The sequence below is a fragment of the Garra rufa genome, chromosome 2 (assembly GCF_049309525.1).
Source record: "Garra rufa chromosome 2, GarRuf1.0, whole genome shotgun sequence".
NCBI classification, from domain to species: Eukaryota; Metazoa; Chordata; class Actinopteri; order Cypriniformes; family Cyprinidae; genus Garra; species Garra rufa.
The window spans coordinates 38,357,642-38,384,329 of record NC_133362.1 but is presented as its reverse complement, the minus strand read 5'-3'; the positions used below and the strand labels follow the sequence as shown (position 1 = coordinate 38,384,329).

The following is a 26,688-nucleotide window of genomic DNA, read 5'->3' as shown; positions in this document are numbered from 1 at the left end:
TTTTTTCTCAAAATTGCGTGATATAAACTCACAACTGCGCATTATAAAGTCAATTGCGAGTTATAAACTCACAATTCTGACTTTTTTCTCAAAATTGTGTGATATAAACTCACAACTGCGCATTATAAAGTCAATTGCGAGATATAAACTCACAATTCTGGCTTTTTCTCAAAATTGTGATATAAACTCACAACTGCGCATTATAAAGTCAATTGCGAGTTATAAACTCACAATTCTGACTTTTTTCTCAAAATTGTGTGATATAAACTCACAACTGCGCATTATAAAGTCAATTGCGAGATATAAACTCACAATTCTGACTTTTTTCTCAAAATTGTGTGATATAAACTCACAACTGCGCATTATAAAGTCAATTGCGAGATATAAACTCACAATTCTGGCTTTTTCTCAAAATTGTGATATAAACTCACAACTGCGCATTATAAAGTCAATTGCGAGATATAAACTCACAATTCTGACTTTTTTCTCAAAATTGTGTGATATAAACTCACAACTGCGCATTATAAAGTCAATTGCGAGATATAAACTCACAATTCTGCCTTTTTTCTCAAAATTGCGTGATATAAACTCACAACTGCGCATTATAAAGTCAATTGCGAGATATAAACTCACAATTCTGCCTTTTTTCTCAAAATTGCGTGATATAAACTCACAACTGCGCATTATAAAGTCAATTGCGAGATATAAACTCACAATTCTGCCTTTTTTCTCAAAATTGCGTGATATAAACTCACAACTGCGCATTATAAAGTCAATTGCGAGATATAAACTCACAATTCTGGCTTTTTCTCAAAATTGTGTGATATAAACTCACAACTGCGCATTATAAAGTCAATTGCGAGATATAAACTCACAATTCTGGCTTTTTTCTCAAAATTGCGTGATATAAACTCACAACTGCGCATTATAAAGTCAATTGCGAGATATAAACTCACAATTCTGGCTTTTTCTCAAAATTGTGTGATATAAACTCACAATTGTGAGTTATAAAGTCAGAATTGTAAGATATTAACTCACAATTCTGCCTTTTTCTCAAAATTGCATGATATAAATTTGCAATTGCGAGTTATAAAGTCAGAATTGCAAGATACAAAACTATTTCTCAAAACTGTGTGATATTAACACTTGCAAATGAGCGTTATAAAGTCAATTGTGAGATATAAACTCAAAATTCAGACTTTTTTTTTATCAAAATTGCATGATATAAACTAGCAAATGCGAGTTAAAAAGTCAGAATTGCAAGATACAAACTCATAATTCAGACTTTTTTCTCAAAATTTTGTGATACAAGCTCACAATTTCGAGAAATAAAGCCAGAATTGCGATATAAAAACTCAATTCTGACTTTTTTCTGACAATTGTGAAATCTCAATTCTAATTTTATTTCTCACAATTTTAAGTTTATATCTTGCAGTTGTACTTTTTTCTCAGAATTGTGATATAAACTCGCAATTGTGAGTTAAAAAGTCAGAATTGCAAGATACAAACTCACAATTCTGACTTTTTCTAAAAATTGTGTGACATAAACTTGAAATTGCGCGTTATAAAGTCAATTGCGAGATACAAACTCACAATTTAGACTTTTTTCTCAGAATTGTGTGATACAAGCTCACAATTTCGAGAAATAAAGTCACAATTGCGATATAAAAAACTCTCAATTCTGACTTTTTCTGACAATTGCGAATTTATATCTTGCAATTCTTACTTTTTCCTCTCACAATTGTAAGTTTATATTGCGTAATATAAACTCACAATTGTGAGTTATAAAGTCAGAATTGTAAGATACAAACTCACAATTCTGACTTTTTCTAAATATTGCGTGACATAAACTTGAAATTGCGCGTTATAAAGTCAATTGCGAGATATAAACTCACAATTCTGACTTTTTTCTCAGAATTGCATGATATAAACTCACAATTGTGAGAAATAAAGTTAAAATAACATAAAATAGAGAAACTAAACTTGTAATTGAAAAAAAATCACAGTGGCAAGTTTATATCTTGCAATTGTACATTTTTAAAAAATTGTGAGATATAAACTAGCAATTGCGAGTTATAAAGTCAAATTTTGAGGAAAAAAAAGATACCAGTAAGTTTAGGTCACAATTCTGACTTAATACCTTGAAATTGCGTGATACTTGCGTGAACTTACAATTCTGAGAAAAAAGTCAGAATTCTAACTTTATTTCTCAAAATCGCAAGTTTATATCACACAATTCTGAGAAAAAAGTCAGAATTGCAAGATGTAAACTTGCAATTGCTAGAAAAAAAAATCTGAATTGTGTGATAAAAAAAAATTGTATTTACCTTCTTTTATTTTTTTATCCAGTGGTGGAAATGGACTTCCATACCAATCTACCCTTTACACAGTATTGAACAATTTCCCTTATAACATATATTCACACAACCAGACAGACGAGTGAAGTGTTTTTATGTCCCTAGTGGGAAATTGGTGTCCAGGACACCATATTATTTTGCGAACCCCATCTCCTGTATGGAGTACCTGCACAATTTATGCTTCCTCTGTTTTTTCCTGTGCTGGACCAGAGCAGAGCCAGAGCCAGATTAGATGGGATTTCTGATCAATCAATCTCCCAGCACGCTTTGCATGAAATGACCTTCAATGATGGCAGAGCATAAGTCCAGCATGTCATTGTCTGGTTGTCACCATCAGGTAATCGACAGAACTGGCGCCGGAGCCGAATTTGAGGTGTATGACTGGAAGTTCATGTATGTGTGTGTGCTGTTATTCTTATAATACACAATAAGCCATTCATATTGACCAAATCACATCCTGTCTACTTTCTTGCCAAAGAAATGTCATTTCAGTGGCCGCAACCATAAACAAGGGGTCAGACGACTGTGAGGTGGGTAAGAGACATGAATGAATGTCATGGCAGCCATCCAATGCACCATGTTTTTAAATAGAACCTGGTCATGAAGTGAATGGAGAGCTTTTTTTTTCAGGAGACACACTTAGTGCTTTAAATGAGATAAGACAAAAGACCAAAAGAAAAACAACACAAGTTCTGGACAAGTTCTATGTTGTAAATCACATTTTGGTTTCTTTTACCTTGCAGTTTAAAAAAGCACATATAACCAATGGTTTCTTTTTGTTGAACATACCAATAACATGGTGTAGGAGTCTCTAGAGTAGCTCACAAGGGGAAAAATAATAAACTCAGTGTAATTAGAACCACTGGACCTCTGCTTGACCTATTCGCCTTAAGTGTCCTACTTTCATAAGAGCCCCCATTTCGCTTCAGTCTCTAAAAGTCTGGGTTCAGGAAGGCCGGTTTGGGGAGGAGGTGGATTTAATTCAATACAACATTAAACTCCAAATGAGATTCTTCCTGTCTGAGACCAGAAAGAGCTCAGGACCAGGCCGAGAATGGGTGGGTGAGGAAACTCACAGGTCGCTGGGTTCAATGAGGGCCAGAGGGACGACGGGAAGAAGAGGCCATGATGACTTGTACTCACAGCGTTATGCTGCATTATTCTATTGAACCTACCATAAAGTAGCAAGCTGAATCTGTTAAATGACAAATGAATCTGTATTACATTTGTCATTTTACAGATTCAACTTGTCATTTTGTAGTCATACCATCCAAAAATATCATAGGTTTGCATGTTGTTGTAGGTTGTACATGTAGGTTTATTCTGCAGTGCTGCCATTATGCATATGATTTAATAGCGGCTGTATTGCAGATTCATTTGTTATTTTACAGATTCAGATTGTTACTTTCTTATAATTCTATACAAAATTATAGGTTTGCATGTTGTTTACATGCAGCTTTATTTTGCAGTTCTAGAGTCATGCACATGATTTTTACAGCCAAGTGACCAATCGCTCTGTATTACAGATTCATTTGTCATTTGACAGATTTAGCTCGTCATTTTCTAGTAATACCATTCAAAAAAATATAACAGGTTTGCATATAGTTTATGTGCTGATAAATTTTGCAATACTGGTGTGATACACATGATTTTACAGAAAAATGACAAATGAATCTGTATTATAGATTCATTCGTCATTACAGATTCAGCTTGCCATTTTTTGTCATTCTGTCCAAAAATATAATAGGTTTGTATGTTGTTCACATGCAGCTGTATTTTGCAGTGTGCATCATGAATCTTATTTTACTCTGTATTACAGATTCATTTGTAAATTTACAGATTCAGCTTGCGATTTTCTAGTCATACCATCCAAGAATATCATAGGTTTACATATCGTTTACATGCAGATTCATTTTGTTATGCTGGTGTCATACGTATGATTTTTACAGTGAAATGACAAATAAATGCTTGTCATTTTCTTGTGATTCTGTCCAAAGCTGTTGTTTACATGCATCTTATTTTGGAGTGTAGCCATTATGTATATGATTTTACAGCAAAATTACCAATTATTCTGTATTACAGATTAATTTGCCATTTTACAGATTCATTTGTAGTCATACTATCTAAAAATATCATAAGTTTGTATGTTGTTTACATGCAGCTGTATTTTGTAGTGCTGGCATCATGCATATGATTTTACAGTTAAATGACAAATCAGTAAGACAGATTCATTTGGAATTACAGATTCAGCTTGTTATTTTCTTGTCATTCTATTCAAAAACATTATAGGTTTGCATGTTGTTTACATGGCTTTATTTTGCAGTTCTAGAGACATTCATATGATTTTATAGCAAAATGACAAATGAATCAGTATTACAGATTTATTTGTCATTTTACATATTCAGCTTGTCATTTTCTAATTATACTGTCCAAAAACATTATAGGTTTGAATGTTGTTTATGTGCACACTTACTGTGAAGTTATACATAATACATATGATTTCATACTGGAATGACAAATGAATCTGAATTACGGTTTACAAAAGCATTATAAATTTGTATGTTGTTTATATGCAGCTTTATTTTATAGTTTAGGAATCATGAAGATGATTTTACAGTGAAATCTGTATCACAATCTGTAATACAGATTCAGTTCTCATTTTACAGATTTTTACAAAACTTCTCATTTTGTAGTCATACTGTCCAAAAATATCACCGGTTTGAAGTAGTTTAACAGTATAATGCTGCATGTAAACAGCGTGCAAACTCATGATATTTTTGGACAGTTAAGATGGATTGCCAGTGACAGATAAAAAATGATCCCAAGGAAAGCCTGGCCTTCCAGCCCCAGAAGCACTGCCCGTTGTGTGTGGTTAATGACACACAATTGAGAAGGTAAACAAACTGTCTGGGAACGAATAAATCATTGCACATAGCTCATCAAAGTAAACAACCTGAGGTAAACAAGGCAGACAAGGGCTCCTGTCTCTAGGCAAAATAGCTCCTAAAGATACAACGCACCATGCCAGAGCCAGTTCATGTGATACAGACTCCGTTTGATTCGCTTCAGACCTAATCTGTTCAGGATTGCGTGACAGCCCGCTGAGAAAATAAATGATCTGGATTCCGGATTAAACTTGAGCAAACACTTGGAAAGGATGGCCAATTTTCCGTCCAAAAATGATCAGGCTAAAATTTCACTAAATTTGGAATGTATCTTTTGTGCGTTACAATGGTATTTTGGCTGAGGTGTTTCAAGACATTCTATTCTTTTGGTTACTTGACAATGATGCTATGTCTATCAGTGAGACAAACAGAAGAAGTTTAGGGTTTGGAACCAAACACTGCCTGAATGTTCTTTGACCTTTGGCTTTTTTCAGTGGCTAGTTGCCTAGCAATGAATTTACCTGTAAATGACCCCATTTTGGTGCAGGAACATGAGGGCTGAGGTCACCTCAGCAGCGTAAAACCGAGAACGTGCTTCATCGAATTTGCGCGAACGTTGGATTTGGAACATCAGGTCTCCGCCATTTACATATTCCATGACGAAGAACAAACGGTCCTAAAGAGAAGAAACAGAGAAAACAGATTCATTACAGACTCTATTACTTTGCTAATTATAAAATTCGAACAATTTCTCGTTCAGAAGTATTCAAGCAAACATCACTGCATCCTGAAATCAAAGATATCATTAGGTGTCTACATACAAGTAGGAATGGGAATTGTAAGGAATTGACAGATTCCGGCTCTGATTTTGAATCAAACTATGACTACAATTCCTTAAGGATCCTATTAACAATTATTTTAAGAAAACATCCTACACAAACAAAAATACTAAGTCAACACTACTTTTGGTAAAACATTATATTAATTTTGAGACTGAGTTAGACTGATTCATACAGTACTGATTCACAAATCATGAGATGTAAATTTGCAGGTCCTTTTGCCAACTATAGGCAAACTACTATACAAAGAAAAATAATAAAACTCAACATTATTTTTGGTAATTTTGAGACTGACATGATAGTGCTAGACTGCGATGATAGACTGATTTCAAAAAGTACTGATTCACAAATCATGAGATGGAGATTTGTGTGTCTTTTTGACTACTATCAGCAAATTACTATATAATCGAAAATACTAAAAGTCAAAATTATTTTCGATAAAACAAATTTTGGAACTGACTTGATAGTGCTAGACTGCGATGATAGGCTGATTCATAAAGTACTGATTCACAAATCATGAGATGGAGATTTGCGTGTCTTTTTGACTACTGTCTGCAAACTACTATTGGCAAACTACTACACAAATGAAAATACTAAAAATCAACATTATTTTTGATAAAACATTAATTTTGAAACTGACATAGTGCTAGATTGCGACATATGACTGATTCATAAAGTATTGATTCACAAATCATGAGATGGAGATTTGTTTGTCTTTTTGCCTACTATCGGCAACTTACTATATAAACGAAAATACTAAAAGTCTAAATTATTTCTGATAAAAAAAATCATTTTGAAACTGACTTGATAGTGCTAGACTGTGATGATAGACTGATTCATAAAGTACTGATTCACAATTCATGAGATGGAGATTTGTGGGACATTATAGTGCTAGACTAAGACATTTGACTGATTCATACTGATTCTAACTGATTCAAAAGTCGTAAGGTGGAAATTTGTGAGTCTTTTTGACTGAACTTTTACAAAGAAACATCTCATTCGTTCACGAACTGGAAATCGCTCCAGATCATTTGCCTGAGGCTATGGATTACAGTTAAGAATGCTATAATGTTTTACAATGTTCTGTTTCTTGCACAGACTGATAGTTTTGCTTCGTAAGAACTTGATATATTGTCAGGAGCCTTGGGTACTCGTTTTGTTTTGCCATATGCTTTTTTTGACTCTCAATGTGCCAGCAGCCACTGGTATACTATAATAGGCCATTGTATGAACCACCACTAACCATGGTTTCAGCTAAAAGTCTTCTTTACTGCTCTACTGATAAAAAACAATAACCTACATCTTGGATGACCTGAGGGTGAGTAATTTAACAGCAATTTTTCATTTCATTTTTGGATGGACATTTACATTTTAATACAGCCATCCAACTTTCAAGAACATTTAACAGAACCGAAAAAGTCATAAAAATCATTAGTCTAGCCCTAAAGGATTCCGACATAGGGGAATGAACTTTCAAATGAAAATAATTTTTGAGAGATTATGAAATCCAACTATTAACCACAGCTGGGGTTAAAAGACAAAGACGTAGAATGGAATATGAATGTTGGAAAGCTCAGAGTCAATGAGAGAAGACAAAGCCTTAGAAGCATCCAGCAGCCATTCTCAGAAAACATGAACCCGTTGCCCTGTACGGCTGAATAGAATATATCTCATTATCTTCAATGGGTCATGCGCATCATTTCAAAGAATCAAGATGTATATCAAACCCACACAAACTGCCAGTCCAGCTATGTGACTCATGTCCTAGTCAGCAGACGTAAAGATTGGCTCAAGAAATATGCTGAACTGTGAACGCACATACTCATAGATGTTCATTCGGCTGTAAGGAGAAGAACCCGATTTGCATCTTTCTGCAAAAACACACCTAAAAATGGAAAAAGACACTTTAAAGAATTGTTTGCCATCTGAACAATTAAAAAAGTTTTTGAAAACAAGAGAAAACACTCAGATTAAACACAGGAAGGTATTTCACATGCAATGTGAGGAGTTCATTGAGTTCACAGTGCATTTTTTTTTACATATTTTTCATGTCATTCAGACTTGGTATGAAAGAAGGCTTTGGGGTGTGGATAATATTTCCTTTAATATCCAATCAGTCTAATCCCATTTTCTTTGCTACCTGATTCTTCCCTCAGAATGTATTCAAGAATGATCAGAAGAGAAGTGTAGGTAATATTTTTAGCTATTATAGGCCTCCCTTACTTTGGTGATATAAATGATATGCTGATATTTTTTTATTGAAATCGTGATTTTATTGTAATCGTATGTCTTATGTAATTGTGGGCCAGTCTGCCCAGCTTGTTCTTTTGCTATGAAAGCGAATTTAAACAGGATGCTGAAATAGTTTGTTTAAAATGTGCCCAGAGTCACAGCAAAGGCCCACCCAATCAAATGCCAATAAACATTTCCTGCCTCTAATTAGAAATGTACAGATACTGGCGTCCCCGCGCCGTGCATGAGAAAAGGCCCGATCGACAGATAAACCACCAAGACCAAACAAGCCGGTCTAAAAGAGTGTATCAGCTGGCCTTCATCAGTGCTACATATGAATGAGTCTTCAAGTACAACTTAATGCTTGAAAACGCTGCACTTTTACTTAGATTCTTGCCCTGATTCACAGACTGGACAAGCTGACGTTAGCTGCCGAAAATCAGAGCCAGAGCCAGATTAGAGTTGACAGATTTAATAGAAAATCGCATTGTATTTGACCCTGGACCACAAAACCAGTCATAAGGGTCAATTTTTTGAAATTGAGATTTATACATCATCTGAAATCTGAATAAATAAGCTTTATCAGGATAGGACAATATTTGGCTGAGATACAACTATTTGAAAATCTGGAATCTGAGGGTGCAAAAACATGAAATATTGAGAAACTTGCCTTTAAAGTTGTCCAATTGAAGTTCTTAGCTGTAGCGTGGGGTTTTGTTTTTATGTTCATGTTTTAATGTCTTTTATTTTGTAGTTTGATTCATGCTGTTAGTGTCTTGCTTCCCTTTCCCTCATGTATTCCTGCTATTGGTTCCTTTGTTCAATGTGTCATTGACTGTTCTAGTCATGTTTCTCATTGGTTGGTTTGTGTCATGTGACCTGCATTGTTTGCTATAAGTAGCCCTCGTGTTTCTATTGTCTCTGGTTGTGTATTTAATGTTGTAACTTGCTGTTGGTGAGTCTGTTTCAAGTCAAGTCTGTTTCAAGTGTAGTCTAGTCCGTTTCAAGTCTAGTCAAGTATGTTTAAGTCTAGTTAAGTCAATTTTACGTCAAGTCCGTTTTAAGTCAAAACAAGTCCGTTTCAAGTCAAGACAAGTCCGTTTCAAGACAAGTCTGTTTCAAGTCAAGACAAGTCCATTTCAAGACAAGTCTGTTTCAAGTCCGTTTCAAGTCAAGTCTGTTTCAAGTCTGTTTCAAGTCTGTTTCAAGTCAAGTCCGTTTCAAGTCTGTTTCAAGTCAAGTCCATTTCAAGTCTGTTTCAAGTCAAGTCCATTTCAAGTCTGTTTCGAGTCAAGTCCGTTTCAAGTCAAGTCAAGTCCGTTTCAAGACAAGTCTGTTTCAACAAGTCGGACCAAGTCAAGTCCGTTTCAAGTCTGTTTCAAGTCAAGTCAAGTCCGTTTCAAGACAAGTCCATTTCCAGTCTGTTTCAAGTCAAGTCCGTTTCAAGACAAGTCCATTTCAAGTCTGTTTCAAGTCAAGTCGGACCAAGTCAAGTCCGTTTCAAGTCAAGTCGGACCAAGTCAAGTCTGTTTCGAGTCAAGTCCGTTTCAAGTCAAGTCAAGTCCGTTTCAAGACAAGTCTGTTTCAACAAGTCGGACCAAGTCAAGTCCGTTTCAAGTCTGTTTCAAGTCAAGTCAAGTCCGTTTCAAGACAAGTCAGTTTCAAGTCTGTTTCAAGTCAAGTCAAGTCCGTTTCAAGACAAGTCCATTTCCAGTCTGTTTCAAGTCAAGTCCGTTTCAAGACAAGTCCATTTCAAGTCTGTTTCAAGTCAAGTCGGACCAAGTCAAGTCCGTTTCAAGTCAAGTCGGACCAAGTCAAGTCTGTTTCAAGTCAAGTCCGTTTCAAGTCAAGTCCGTTTCAAGTCAAGTCCGTTTCAAGTCAAGTCCGTTTCAAGTCAAGTCCATTTCAAGTCAAGTCCGTTTCAAGACAAGTCAGTTTCAAGTCTGTTTCAAGTCAAGTCCGTTTCTAGACAAGTCCATTTCAAGTCTGTTTCAAGTCAAGTCCATTACAAGACAAGTCCGTTTCAAGACAAGTCTGTTTCAAGTCAAGTCGGACCAAGTCAAGTCTGTTTCAAGTCTGTTTCAAGTCCGTTTCAAGTCAAGTCCATTTCAAGACAAGTCAGTTTCAAGTCTGTTTCAAGTCAAGTCAAGTCCGTTTCAAGACAAGTCAGTTTCAAGTCTGTTCCAAGTCAAGTCAAGTCCGTTTCAAGACAAGTCCATTTCAAGTCTGTTTCAAGTCAAGTCCGTTTCAAGACAAGTCCATTTCAAGTCTGTTTCAAGTCAAGCCCGTTTCAAGACAAGTCCATTTCAAGTCTGTTTCAAGTCAAGTCCGTTTCAAGTCTGTTTCAAGTCAAGTCGGACCAAGTCAAGTCCGTTTCAAGTCAAGTCCGTTTCAAGTCAAGTCCGTTTCAAGACAAGTCAGTTTCAAGTCTGTTTCAAGTCAAGTCCGTTTCTAGACAAGTCCATTTCAAGTCTGTTTCAAGTCAAGTCCATTACAAGACAAGTCCGTTTCAAGTCAAGTCGGACCAAGTCAAGTCCGTTTCAAGTCTGTTTCAAGTCCGTTTCAAGTCAAGTCCGTTTCAAGACAAGTCAGTTTCAAGTCTGTTTCAAGTCAAGTCCATTACAAGACAAGTCTGTTTCAAGTCAAGTCGGACCAAGTCAAGTCCGTTTCAAGTCTGTTTCAAGTCCGTTTCAAGTCAAGTCCATTTCAAGACAAGTCAGTTTCAAGTCTGTTTCAAGTCAAGTCAAGTCCATTTCAAGACAAGTCCATTTCAAATCTGTTTCAAGTCAAGACCGTTTCTAGACAAGTCCATTTCAAGTCTGTTTCAAGTCAAGTACGTTTCAAGACAAGTCCGTTTCAAGTCAAGTCCATTTCAAGTCTGTTTCAAGTCAAGTCAAGTCTGTTTCAAGTCAAGTCGGACCAAGTCAAGTCCTTTCAAGACAAGTCCGTTTCAAGTCAAGTCAAGTCAGTTTCAAGTCAAGTCCATTTCAAGACAAGTCCGTTTCAAGTCAAGTCCGTTTCAAGACAAGTCTGTTTCAAGTCAAGTCGGAAAAAAGTCAAGTCCGTTTCAAGTCAAGTCAGTTTAAAGTCTGTTTCAAGTCAAGTCAAGTCCTTTTCAAGACAAGTCCATTTCAAGTCTGTTTCAAGTTCTATCCGTTACATTAGCAATGCAAATTATGAATCAAAAATTAAGTTTTTATATATTTACAGTAGGAAATTTACAAAATATCTTCATGGATCATGATCTTTACTTAATATCCTAATGATTTTTTGCATTAAAGAAAAATCTATCAATTTGACCCATACAATGTATTTTTGGTTATTGCTACAAATATAGGAAAGGAAAGGAAAGGAAAGGGGGTGAGTGAGGCCAAGTATGGTGACCCATACAAGGAATTTGTGCTCTGCATTTAACCCATCCAAGTGCACACACACAGTAGTGAACACACACACACCGTGAACACACACCCGGAGCAGTGGGCAGCCATTGCTGCGGCGCCCGGGGAGCAGTTGGGGGAACGGTGCCTTGCTCAAGGGACTCACCTCAGTCGTGGTATTGAGGGTGGAGAGAGTGCTGTACATTCACTCCCCCCACCTACAATCCCTGCCGGACCTGAGACTCGAACCTGCAACCTTTGGGTCACAAGTCCAAATCTCTAACCATTAGGCCACGGCTGCCCCAAATATACCTGTGCTACTTAAGATTGGTTTTGTTGCCCAGGCTCACATATGATAGTCACAGACTCAGATTTTTAGCATATCAGAAATGTTTGATATTTTAGAACACATTGTTTTCACTTTTATGCATCTTCTAGCAACAATGTACATATTTCTGCTTAAGTTTGTTGTGTCTGTTTGTTGTGATTTTAAAAGTTCTTTTGCATGCTAGAAGAAAAAAAAAACACAACTCTCTAAGATGTTGCTTGAGAACCATCATGAAAGTGTATCACCTACAGGAAAGGAGTGCAAACACTGAGTTACTGCAGCTTTCTTCTGTTATCTGGTGTTGGCTGAAGTTGTGCCCCACTTTTCTTCATGATAATTGTTGTTCCCCACAGTGAGATTACCACACTCCGCACTAGCTTAACAAATGACCAGCTTTGTTAGGCTGATGGCAACAGGAAATAATTATAATTTCAGTACAGAGTGTTTTGTGTGTGTGACCCTGGACATTAATCAAGAATGTTTATCCTAGTCCAAAGCCATAGCTTATAAGAACCCCATACAAGAAGTCCAAAAATCTAGGAGTACTTATAAAGCGGTTTCTATTTTGCATATTTTTCTAGTTTGATAAAACATTTTTCAGAGCTCTGTGATCATGCGTGACGATTTCCGTGCTGCTGTGTAAAAACAACAACAAAAAAACACATTTTTAATGGCCACATCTGTAAAACTCTGAGGTGAAAATGTAATTCATTTATTCTTATTGTTTTAAATGTATTGAAATCCTAAATCTAAAGCATTCTCACTTAAAACAACAGTTTAATTAGTTCTTTTACATTTAAGTGATCCCCTACACACATAGACATATAACTTTTTAATATTTACAGTAAAAACTGTAATACTGTGAAATTTAAACAAAATTTAATCCAACATTTTACATTTACTTTGTAAAATTTTTTCAAATTAACAGTTTTTTCCACTTTTTACAGTCTTCAGTGTCACATGATCCTTTATAAATCATTCTAATGCTGATTTGCTGCTTAATTATCAATTATTTTTGCTTAATTATTAAAAGTGGTTCTTATTATTATCAGCATTGAAAATGTTTTTGCCTCTTAATATCTTTGTGAAAACTGTTTGAATTTATTTGAAATCTAAATCTTTTGTAACATTATAAATGTCTTTACCGTCACTTTTGATCTACATTTAATGTGTCCTTTCTGAATAAAAGTATTAATTTCTTTATTAATTGTACTTAATCATAACTTTTGAATTGTTGTGTATCACGGTTTCTGCAAAAATATTGAGCAGCACAACAGTTTTCAACTTTTATCATAAGAAATGTGCAGCAAATAAGCATGTTATAATGATATCTGAAGGATCATGTAATGCTGAAGTGGAGTAATGATGCTGAAAATTCAGCTTCTCATCACAGTTATACATTGCAATATACAACACATTACATTTAAAATATATTACAATAGAATGTATGTGTACTATTTATTGAAGGAATGATTTTAGTACATAATATAATAATAATATAATTATTTATAAGACCGGTATTTGAATGAAAAGGACCCTTATTGTGTTTGTTATAAGGGCCTTTTCTATACAAACACAGTAATTTTCTTTCTCTTTGATGCTTGGGGTTCAGGTGAAGGTGAATGCCAGGCGCTGTGTGCTGTATCAGAGACTCAAATGATGAAAGCTGAGGCACTGAGTTTCTAAAGCAAAGGTTTCATTCAGAACAAATAGCCCTCCCTCCAGACCTTTACATCAGTAATCAAGATTAAAAATTCAGATAAAAACGTAAAAAGTAAAAATGGCCCAGATATAAAAAAACACCCCCAAAAATTACAATCTAAGATAACTGATTTCTTTTTAATTATATTATGAAATGTAATTTATTCATGTGATACAAAGTTGAATTTCCAGCATCATTAATCCAGTTTTCAGTGTTACATGATCCTTCAGAAATCATTCTAATATGCTCAATTGCTACTCAAGAAACATTTATTATTTTCTTAATATTTGTTACTTATTTCAGGATTCTTTCATCAGCAGAGAATTCAGTGTTTATTTGAAATATATACTATTTGTAACATACCAAATAAAAATGTTAATTTCTTTAAATATACAGTCAAGCCCGAAATTATTCATACGCCTGGCAAATTCTGACTTAAAGTTACTTTTATTCAACCAGCAAGTTTTTTTTGACCGGAAATGACACGGGCTTCTCCCAAAAGATAATAAGACGATGTACAAGAGGCATCATTGTGGAAAAAAATATTTCTCAGCTTTTATTTACATTTGAACAAAAAGTGGCATGTCCAAAATTATTCATACCCTTTGCAAACTGTCACAGTCTATGGGAAAATCCAAAGTTCTATACCATTCCAAATAGACCAAGCTGTTCTAAAGCATCCTAATTACCCTGATTCATTGGGAACAGCTGTTTTAATCAACTCAACAGGTGAAAAACAGAAGCTCTCTGCTGTTGGTTTGTGGACAGTCATGGCTAAGACAAAGGAGCTCACTGAGGACCTGCGGCTGCGCATTGTGGCTGCTCACAAGTCAGGAAGGGCTATAAGACCGTATCTAAATGTTTTGAAGTTCCAGTGGCTACAGTGCAAAGTATTATTAAAAAATACAAGACGTTACGCACTGTGAAAAATCTCAGAGGATGTGGTCGGAAGCCAAAAGTGACACCTGAGCTGGCCAGGAGGATAGTGAGAGAGATAAAAAGGAATCACCACCAAGGCCATCCTGATGAATCTGAGCTCTGCTGGTGGCAACATCTCAAGGCAGACAGTCCAACGGACACTGCACACCGCTGGGTTCCACAGACGCAGACCAAGGAGGACACCACTTCTCCAGATAAGGCACACAAAAGCCCACTTGGCTTTTGCAAATGCTCATCTGGACAAAGAAGAAGACTTCTGGTCTTCTGTTTTATGGTCAGAAGAAACAAAAATTGAATTGTTTGGCCACAATGATGTAGCCTTCATTTGGCGTAAAAAAGGAGAAGCCTTCAACCCTAAGAACACCATCCCCACTGTCAAACATAGTGGTGGGAACCTAATGTTTTGAGGGTGTTTTTCAGCCGGTGGACCAGGGAACCTAATCACAGTAAACGGCACCATGAAAAAGGAGCAATACATCAAAATTCTCAACAACAACATCAGGCAGTCTGCAGAGAAACTTGGCCTTGGACACCAGTGGACATTTCAGCACGACAACGACCCAAAACACACAGCAAAAGTGGAAATGGTTAGCAGACAAAAACATGAACGTTTTGCAGTGGCCCAGCCAGAGTCCTGACTTAAATCCAATTGAGAATCTGTGGAGGGAGCTAAAGATCAGGGTGATGGCAAGGAGACCCGGCAACCTGAAAGAGTTGGAGCTCATCGTTAAAGATGAATAGGCAAAAATACCAGTGGAGACATGCAAAAAGCTGGTCAGCAATTATAGGAAGCGTTTGATTGCTATAATAGCCAATAAAGGCTTTTCTATTGATTATTGAGAAGGGTATGAATAATTTTGGACATTCCACTTTTTGTTCAAATGTAAATAAAAGCTGAGAAATATTATTTTTTCCACAATGATGCCTCTTATACATCGTCTTACTATCTTTTAGGGGAAGCCTGTGTCATTTCCGGTCCAAAAAAAACTTGCTAGTTGAATAAAAGTAACTTTAAGTCAGAATTTTCCAGGGGTATGAAAAATTTCATGTTACAATTAGCTCTGAAAACATTCTAAAATAACTCAAAAGTAACATAATCTAACATTATTTAAAATTATGTTTGTATTTTGTCTTGATTTCATCTTTTATTTCACATTGTTTTTAAGTTTAGCTCAAATTATTCAAAAGAAGTATTTACGGTATCTTCCAAAAATACACTGTTATTTGTTAAAATGTCCTTATAAAGTAAAACATTATGGTGGTAAATATTGGCCCTTAACAAAAAAGTTAATTTCTAACATCAGTAGTCCTGCAGTTTAGATCAATATCTCCATCATTCACAGCTGACAAAACTTCTGAATGCATTAAACACAACAGCAAATGCCAGAAATATAATACACACATTTGTCATAGAAACCTGACAAATAGAGTCGGTCTAGACCGTGTCGAATAGACTCAGTACAAGAGAAGCAGTGAACTCATTTGAAGTAGTAAATCAACACTCACTGCTACCAGTGACTCTTAACACACACTCCTCTGGCCAAGAAGCTGTCGCTCTTCATTTCATGATGCTTGTCATTACAGCAGGAATGTTTTTCTCAGAACAACACACTCTTTGCACAGCTTATATACAGAAGCCATGTTTATCTCTCTTTCTCTCTCTGTCCATCATAATGCACTTAATTGGCCCGTTCAGATCCTTCTTTCAGGTTTGAGCATGCTACTATGTTTTATATATAAAACGTTGTGTTTGAGAACACTCAGTTCTGTAAAGAATGTTTATACATACAGAAAAAAAAAGCTTATTAAGCTCAGTGTAGCAGAGGGTGATGAAACACACAACGCTAGGCAAACAGGGCGTAGCGAGTACCTTATAACTCAATGGCTTGAAGTATTCTGGTGTCTTACAGTACACGGATGCAACCTGATACTACACAAATATGATAACAATGGGATATTTATATACATCGCGTACTGTAAATGCAGCTAGACATGAGCCAGGCATGTTTTGTTATGACAAGAAGTCATGGAATCATAGTTTCTGCTAAAATAAATTATAGAATTCATAGAAAGTTCAACTATCCACCTGCCTTTCTATTATCTGGAGGAATTACACCGCAGGACCTAAATAAAGAATATGTCAGTAGATGCACAGAAACATTGCAAACTTGAACCCACAGTAGGAGGTAAAATGCTGCCTTTTCTTAACACACATGCTTGAGGAAATGTCTTTTTCCTGTTGTGGTGCCCCGCTTTGTGTCTGACAGGATTAAAGCAAGGCACTTTCCTGTAATAGCCGATAAGGAAAATTTACAATAATCCAAAGGAAAGAAAAGAAAGAAAGATTTAAGTCTATGATTTCTTTGAGGTGTGTTTTAAAGGAGTATATTTTAGAAGTAATTTGATTCAAAGGCCGGCCACAGTCCAACACAAAATTCAACAAATTCAACTTCACTTTGTCTGAAGTAATTGTGACAAAATTGATTTTATTAACAAAAATTAGGAGCGGTGATATATTAACCACAGCTCATTGTGTGATTTCAGAAATTTCAGGAACTGTATGTATAAAAAATGCTATAATGATTGCATGTTTTACATTACTTAAATTAGGTTAATTATTTTAACATATTGTTAATTATAATAATGTAACGTATATTGGTGATAATTTTAAGCCATCCTGTGGACCCCTGCTTGAGGACCACTGTTTTAAAGTATTATTCCAATATCTTTAGATAATGCCAATATATTTTATATTCATTCTGATACATTTATGTATTTCACAGTCAAAACTCCGTTATAACTTTTCAAATGCTAAATTAAAAGCAATAAAAAAAATGTAAAAATTGAGATTTTCCTGATGATTTACTCACCCCCATGTCATCCAAGATGTTCATGTCTTTCTTTTTTTCAGTCGAAAAGAAATTAAGTTTCTACATTCTAGGATTTTTCTCCATAAAGAACCTTTAACATCTGAAGAACTTTGTTTCACAAAAGGTTCTTTGTGGCAAAAGAAAGTTCTTCAGATTATGAAAAGGTTCTTTAAAGAACCTTTGACTGAATGGTTCTTTGTGGAACCAAAAATGGTTGTTCTATGGCATCGCTGTGAAGAACCTTTTAAAGCACCTTTATTTTTAAGAGTGTAGAGCCCTTTGAAGCTGCACTGAAACTGCAATTTGTGACCCATGCTGGCAAAATAAGTAAAAAATTTTGGTCGAATTTAAGGTTTTCGCAAAAATTAGTTTAATAAGCCCTTGTCTAGTGATTCCAATGCTCCACATACTAAGTAAACTTCTAAAATGATCTTTATTAGTATGTTTTCTGAGAAGTGTACATTTTTCTCTGCTAACTTCTTGACGACTAGTGTTTGCCTGCAGCACAAGTTTGGTATAGTTGTAAAGTGCAGCATTTCAGCTTTGTGAATATTCAGTGAATTCTTGATGGCATGAGTTGGAATCAGTGAAATGTGCAGGGCTCTACAGCGCGACCATTTCACTCGCATTTGTGACTAAAAACTACTGTGTTTGCACTGAGGGGAGCTTCAAAGGTTTCTACATGTTTTTGCAACGTTGAGTTGCAGTGCCTTACGCTCCGCAACAGAGCAGCTTCCATACTAGACTGTGACACAGTTTGTAAGGATGCTTTCTATCGTGCAGCGATAGAAGTTCACCAGGATAGCTGAGGACAGCTGGTTCTTCTTGAGTGTTCTCAAGAAGAACAGGCGCTGGTGAGCCTTCTTGACCAGGCTGGAGGTGTTGGTGGTCCAGGATAGATCCTCTGAAAAATGTTGAAAATGTTTTGGTGAAACTTTGGGAATACTGTCTTTAAGTTTGAGTGATTAAAATCCCCCGCAACAATAAATGCAGCCTCCGGGTGAGCAGTTTGTTGTTTGTTGATGGCCGCATGAAGTTCGTTCATAGCAAGCTTGGCATCAGCGTCAGGAGGAATATAAGCAGCGGTTATTATGGTGGAGGTGAATTCCCGCGGCAGATAAAACGGTCTACACTTAACCATGAGAAACTCTAGGTTAGCTGAGCAATGTCTCCCAATAATAACAGAGTTCGTGCACCAAGCTTTGTTAACATAAATGCATAATCCTCTGCCTCTGGTCTTACCGGAGTCATTCGCCGTTCTGTCTGCCCGGAATGTGTGGTGATCAGTTAGAGCAATAGCACTGTCCGATATATCGCTGTTTAGCCATGTTTCAGTGAAGATCATGACATTACAGTTCCAAAGTCTCTTGCTGTGGTTGATGCGGAGTCGAATCTCGTCCATTTTGTTCACTAGCGACCATACATTAGCGATGAAAATGCTGGGTAAAGAGAGCCTGTGTGGTGTTAGCTTTAGCTTAGCTCTTAGTCCCATGCTTCCCCCGTCTTTGTTTACGGTCGCGTCGCCACCTACGAGCACTTCCGCCCGGCCGGGTAGAGTGCGCAGCCTCGGGTGATCTTGCGATTTCAGGGACGAGTCGAAGATTGCTGATAAAACCGTCGGGAATGTCCAAACCAATATCCAAAACTCCTGTCGGGTGTACGATGTAAAGGCACTACTGTTCTGCACGAACAGACCCGAGATGAGCAGATAAAATGCTGCAAATTTGCAGAAACTGGAGAGACACTGAGCCTCGCGATGTGTACGCGCCGCCATCTTGGTCTATTTTAATGATGCTCTTACTACCTTTCTGGGCCTTAAACGTGTTGGTTGCGTTGCTGTCTATGCAGGTCAGAAAGCTCTCTGATTTCATCAAAAATATCTTAATTTGTGTCCCAATACTGAGCGAAGGTCTTATGGGTTAGGGTGGCATGAGGGTGAGTAATTAATGACAGAATTTTCATTTTTGGGTGAACTATTCCTTTAAGATGGCCTCTGAATAAAGTTATAATAATAACTCAATAACTAATAACTAATTTTTTGATGCATCATCATCCTGCACTTAATAAACTGCACACTATTCATTTTTTTTTTTGATTACACTAATACTGCAACTACAAAACCAATTCAAAATCTGTCATCATATATAAACCACATTCACTGCAAACTAATTCTCTTCTTTCGTCACTTTGTAAAGCCCCCGATGAAGACTTACTTAACAAAGACAGATCTCTCTCCACATACAGAACTCATCATCTAGGAATTCAGTCCAGTCCATAAAACAAAAAAATGTTTTTTTTTGTTTGTTTTTTTTGCTTGTGAGAACAAGCTGTACTCGAACATTTAATTCTATTCCTCAGGAATAAATTCCTCCTTATTACTATGAGAAAGAAAATAAAACAGATAAAACAAACAAATGTACAAAATCCATTTATCACTCAAGAATATTCCATTAAGAGCACTGAAAAGACAACACATGCTGGATCTGATCCATTAACAGAGTCACTTCTCACTTGTTAATGGAGATTTAAAGAGACAGTTCACCCAAAAATGAAAATTCTCTCATCATTTATTCACCTTCCACTTCTGAACCTGTATGAGATTTTTTCTTCTGTTGAGCACAAAAGAAGATATTTTGAAGAATGTTGGTAACCAAACAGTTGACCGTATTGACTTCCATACAATTTTTCTACACTAGGAAGACAATGGCTACCATCAATTGTTTGGTTGCCAACATTCTTTAAAATATCTTCTTTTGTACTCAACAACAGAAGCCACTCAGGTTTAAATTGACATGAGGATGAGTAAATGATAACAGAATTGTCATTTTTGGATGAACTATCTCTTTAAGGACTGTAAATCAAAGCATGTATCTGTGATATGTGTGAACTATTCAGTGTCTTCTTTAGTTGAAGTTCTGACAGGTACGGCTGCCTACAGATGTCACAAAGTGAGCGGCTCAATCTGACTGCGATTAATGGAGCGACTACAGAACACAAATGTGAGGGATCCTGGCCAAGACATCTGGGAACGCTCCAACCTGCTGTCCAAGAGCAGAGATGAGCCAAAGACAGGAAGAAATGTCATTCCACGACCTCGGTTAAGAAGTTAAGTGTGGGAGTATAAACTAATCAGATTGGAACAAGTGTCCATAAGAACTTTGAGAACGGCATTTCTCTCGCTCTCTCGCTGCATGGAGTTTTTCAGCTCCATAAGTTTCCATATGGCTCCACGGCTGCTTGTATAATGTTATTTACATTGCTTAGTTGTAATTAGGTGGATAAGAGCTGTACTGTGATCCTGTGGCTGATTGCCGTCTGAAAATCATGATAAAACTCTAGTTCATTAGCAGTGCACATTTCAGGAACAACCTTTCTGCTCGTGTCATGCTTTTACTTTATAAATAAGGCATCTCCTCTGAAACATCAACATTTATGCAGTCGCTGCCAACTTTATCCAAAAAGGTGACTTGCATTCATGGCATTCGTTTATTAGTCAGTGTGTTCCCTAGAAACTCAACTCGTGACCTACCAGTTTTTGGAGAACTATTCATGTATCCTGTGAACCAGCTATGTTCAGCTTAAACCAACTAAGACTAGCCTAGATTTTAGGTGTTTTTTTTACTGAACTAGTTTTATATGGTATTAGCTGGCTTTGCTAAATCTGCTAGTTTTAGCTGATTTTTAGCTAACTTTTCTAAATCAGCTAGTTAAACTGGCTTTTAGCTAAATCAGCAAAAAAGTTTTTTACTGAATCAACTGGTTTTAGCTGTTTTTTTAGCTAGCTTTTCGCTAAATCAGCTGGTTTTCACTGGGTTTTAGCTGGCTTTTTGCTAAATCAGCTGGTTTTAACTAGTTTTTAGCTGGCTTTTTTATGGAATCGGCTGGTTTTAGCTAGCTTTTTGCCAAATCAGCTGGTTTTAACTGGCTTTTAGCTGGCTTTTTGCTAAATCATCTGGTTTTAGCTGTTTGTTTTACAGAATTAGATTGTTTTAGCTGTTTTTTAGCTAGATTTTTGCTAAATCAGTTGGTTTTAGCTGTTTGTATTACAGAATTAGCTTGTTTTAGCTTGTTTTTAGCTAGCTTTTTGTTAAATCAGCTGGTTTTAGCTGTTTGTATTACAGAATTAGCTTGTTTTAGCTTGTTTTTAGCTAGCTTTTTGTTAAATCAGCTGGTTTTAGCTGTTTGTATTACAGAATTAGCTTGTTTTAGCTTGTTTTTAGCTAGCTTTTTGTTAAATCAGCTGGTTTTAGCTGTTTGTATTACAGAATTAGCTTGTTTTAGCTTGTTTTTAGCTAGCTTTTTGTTAAATCAGCTGGTTTTAGCTGTTTGTATTACAGAATTAGCTTGTTTTAGCTTGTTTTTAGCTAGTTTTTTGGTAAATCAGCTGGTTTTAGCTGTTTGTATTACAGAATTAGCTTGTTTTAGCTTGTTTTTAGCTAGCTTTTTGTTAAATCAGCTGGTTTAAACTGGCTTTCTGCAAAAATTAGCTGTTTTTAGCTGTTTTTTACTGAATCAGCTTGTTTTAGCTGGTTTTTAGCTAGCTTTTTACTAAATCAGTGGGTTTTGACTGGCTTTTTACTAAAGCAGCTGGTTTAAGCCGTTTCTTTTTTACTGAATTAGCTTATTTAGCTGTTTTTTTAGGTAGCTTTTGCAAAATCAGCTGGTTTTAGCTGGCTTTTTGCTAAATCCTTTTAAACTAAATCAGCTGGTTTTAAGTGGTTTTAGCTGGATTTTTTATTCACGTTAGCAATATGTTAAATCAAATTAAAAACAAGTTAGCAACATGCTTATCATTTTAAAACATGCTAATTTTGTTTAAAACATGGTAACTTGCTAATCATGCTAAAACATGCTAACCATGCTAGAAACATGTTAGCAACTTGCTAATCATGCATGCAATGTACAAAACATGCTATCAACTTCCATCTAATCTATCTATTTTTAAAACATCAAGCTTTAACAACTGCTTTAAATTGTCATAAAATCTAGTCACTAATCACTAACATTTGTGACTTTTTTAGTGAAAGTAACACTTAACTTCATACATACATTTTAACCTAAAACCTTGACTTATGGACATTATATATCAGCTAAATTAAAGTCTAAGTCAATAAGATTTTTTTCTATTTATTAATATCCATCAAGGATGCAATATATTGATTTAAGCAGTGAACAATAAAAGACATTTATAATTCTACAAAATAATTATATTTAAAATAAATTTTGTTCTTTTTACATTTTTTATCATCAAAGAATCTTTTCACAACCGTTTCACAACCGTTTCAACATTGATAATAATAATAAATGTTTCTTGAACAGCAAATCAGCATATTAGAATGATTTCTAAAGAATCATGTGACACTCAAGACTGGAGTAATGATGCTGAAAATTCAGCTTTGTGTTTTAAATTATAATATTATTTCACAATATAAGTGTTTTTACTGTATTTTTGGTCAAATAAATGCAGCCTTTATGAACATTTAAAAATCTTACTAACCTGAACCAGCTAATACCAGAGTTAATTTTTTTTGCACTCCTTTCCCTTGTTTGATATACACATCAACTAATTATAGAGCACTGTAAGCGATGGGTTGAAGAGTATCTATGGGGAAAGTCCATCAGAGGGTTACAGAAGCGGGGATCAACGCAGGACCTCGGCTCTTTCGATGCTAAGGCTGTTTCTGAAGGTGAGGGGCAGAGCAAGTCCGGGCAAAGGCGTCCTCAGTAGTGCCTGATGGCAAATTAGGCATTGAGGGAACACGAAATGGAGCGAGAAACGGAGCATGTCAACAAGAGGTCAGCCTGCCATGCTACGTGTGAGGCAACAAAGAGCTGATGAGAGAAAACAAGAAAAAAAAGAAAGAAAAAAGAAAGGAACACACACCTGCATTCATTCAGTTCAAGATCTGATTAAACGCGAAACGCTGCAGACCGCAAGTGTGTAATCTGTGTCCAAAACCAAATATGCGGATAAATCAAATCTGCCATCATTAGGTCTATAAATGTACACTTCGGACCAAAACTTTCTTAAATTTAGTTTCTCAGTTTTTTCCTCATATCTAACAATGCAGCATCAGGTGTTGTCGCATTAGTCATTATATGTAATGTAAAATATTTGGTTCAAGTGGGCCAAAGCAAGAAGTAAGTGCGTGTGTGTGTGTGTGTGTGTGTGTGTGTGTGTGTGTGTGTGTGTGTGTGTGTGTGTGTGTGTGTGTGTGTGTGAAGGAGAGTTCAAAAGAAAACAAACAGCATATGGAATACACATCAGGCCTGATAATCATCAGAACCACATTATGTAAGGCTAATTGCAATCACCTTCTTCTGGTACAAAATAAACACAAGAACAAATACCTCCAAAACAAACATTGCTTCAAAATATTACAGATAAATGCCAATAATTATTATATTTTCTAAGCATGGTTAAACGACTACATTTCCTGTACGGATCGTACCAAAGAGACAGTGTCACATGATCCCCCAGAAATTATTCTGACTCTATTATTTCTGTCTATTTTGTCTTGCGAATGCAAGTTTGTAACTCACATTTCTGACTTTTTTCTTAGAATTGCAGAGGTGGGACCAAGTCATTGTTTTGCAAGTCACAAGTAAGTCTCGAGTCTTTGCATTCAAGTCCCGAGTCAAGTCCCGAGTCAAGACGGGCAAGTCCAAGTCGAGTTGCAGAAATAAAGACTTGCCGAGTCACAGGGTTCAAGTCCAAGTCAAGTCTCGAGTCATTGCTGTCAAAGTCTTAGTCGAGTCGCAAGTCTTCTCTGATTATGTCAAGTCAAGTCACAAGTCATCATGCGACTCGAGTCCACAACTCTGCAGATTTGTGAGATATAATCTTGCAAATGCAAGTTATAAAGTCAGAATTGTGACTTTTTTTCTCAGTAATCGTGTGATACAAACTTACAATTGTGAGAAAGTCAGAATTGCAAGATAAAAACTTCGGAAATTTATTTTCTTGCAAATCTAAGTTTATTTCTTGCAATTCTGACTTTTTTCTTGAATTAATTTCTCAGAATTGTGAGTTTATATCTCACAATTGTAAGAAAAGAAGTCAGAATTGTGAGAAGTAAACGTGCATTTGTGAAAAAAAGTCTATTTAAAAAGTCGCAATTACTTTTTTTTATTATTCAGTTGCGGAAACAGTCTTCCATAGTATACAGTATATAAAGAGCTGTTTTTTAAAAATATATTTATACTACTGTATACCACCTTGGGTGTGCATTATCTCTCATTATCTCCCCTCTAATAACTAATTTATTAACTGCAGTCTGCTATCAACGGCTCAAGCCTCTTTTACTAGGTCTAAAATGACATTTTGGAATTAGCAACAGAGGCGTTGCATGAGATGCATAAGAAATGAATCCTACTTACAATAGCATTTTAAGGACAAAAACTAGACGAATGCCTTGAAATATATAATCTGATCGATGTCTTAAGGTGTGGTAACCATAGTATAAGCGGAATAATTAACTTCGGTCCACTGAATTCTTGGTTGGTCGTCGCCAATTATTCCTTACAGTGGGGAAAATAATTATTTGATCCCCTGCTGATTTTGTATGTTTGCCCACTGACAAAGAAAAGATCAGTCTATAATTTTAATGGTAGGTTAATTTGACCAGTGAGAGACAGAATAACAACAACAACAAAAAATGCAGAAAAACGCATTTCAAAAAAGTGAAATAAGTATTTGATTCTCTATCAATCAGCAACATTTCTGGCTCCCAGGTGTCTTTTATACAGGTATTGAGCTGAGATTAGGAGCACTGTCTTAAAAGGAGTGCTCCTAATCTCAGCTCAATACCTGTATAAAAGACACCTGGGAGCCAGAAATCTCAATACCATGGCCAAGACCAAAGAGCTGTCCATGTCAGGGACAAGATTGTTGAACTACACAAGGCTGGAATGGGCTACACGACCATCACCAAGCAGCTTGGTGAGAAGGTGACAACATTTGGTATGATTATTTGCAAATGGAAGAAACACAAAATAACTCAGTCTCTTTCTGTCTGGGGCTTCATGCTAGATTTAACCTTGTGGAGTTTCAATGATCATGAGAATGGGGAGGAATCAGCCCAGAACTACACAGGAGGATCTTGTCAATGATCTCAAGGCAGCTGAGACCATAGTCACCAAGAAAACAATTGGTAACACACTACGCCGTGAAGGACTGAAATCAGTCCTGCAGCACCCACAAGGTCCCCCTGCTCAAGAAAGCACATGTACAGGCCTGTCTGAAGTTTGCCAATGAACATCTGAATGATTCAGAGGAGAACTGGGTGAAAGTGTTGTGGTCAGATGAGACCAAAATCAAGCTCTTGAACATCAACTCAGCTTGCCATGTTCGGGGGAAAAGGAATGCAGCCTATGACCCCAAGAACTCCATCCCCACTGTCAAACACTTTGGGGATGTTTTTCTGCTAAGGGGACAGGGCAACTGCACCACATTAAAGGGACGATAGACAGGGCCATGTACTGTCAAATCTTGGGTGACATAAAGATCATTAAGGTCCTAGAGTGGTCTACCCAGTCTCCAGACCTTAATCCCATAGAAAATCTATGGCGAGAGCTGAAGGTTTGAGTTGCCAAACGTCAGCCTCGAAACCTTAATGACTTTGAGAGGATCTGCTAAGAGGAGTGGGACAAAATTCCTCCTAAGATGTGTGCAAACCTGGTGGCCAACAACAAGAAATGTCTGAGCTCTGTGATTGTCAACAAGGGTTTTGCTAAGTCATGTTTTGCAAAGGTGTCAAATACTTATTACACTCATTAAAATGCAAATCAATTGATAACTTTTTTGAAATGCGTTTTTCTGGATTTTTTTTATGTTATTCTGTCTCTCACTGTTCAAATGAACCTAGAATTAAAATTATAGACTGATTATTTCTTTGTCAGTGGGCAAACATACAAAATCAGCTGGGATCAAATAATTTTTTCCCCTCACTGTACCTTCAAAGTGATATATGAGTTTTTGGAATCGGAAAAAAAAAACTGAGCTACAGTCATTTGAAAGCAATAGAATAAGCAGAGTTGATTTAGAGAAAAATCGAGGTAAAGTTTTCTGAAGATTCCAAAGCAAAATCACCAAGCAACGTTGCATATTTTCCTCCAATTCTTTTCTTAATAATAAATACTAAATTATTAAACACAATG

General features: G+C 36.2%; 1 protein-coding gene across 1 annotated transcript in view; it reads right to left on the bottom strand.

Annotated features, from left to right (window-relative positions):
• The window catches only part of LOC141326440 (protein kinase C epsilon type-like), a 66,297-nt gene that overhangs the window by 30,307 nt on the left and 9,302 nt on the right, over positions 1-26,688 (bottom strand). The window contains exon 5 of the mRNA XM_073835185.1: positions 5,764-5,918. Within this exon, the coding sequence (XP_073691286.1) occupies positions 5,764-5,918 (155 nt within the window). The remainder of the gene's footprint in view (positions 1-5,763; positions 5,919-26,688) is intronic.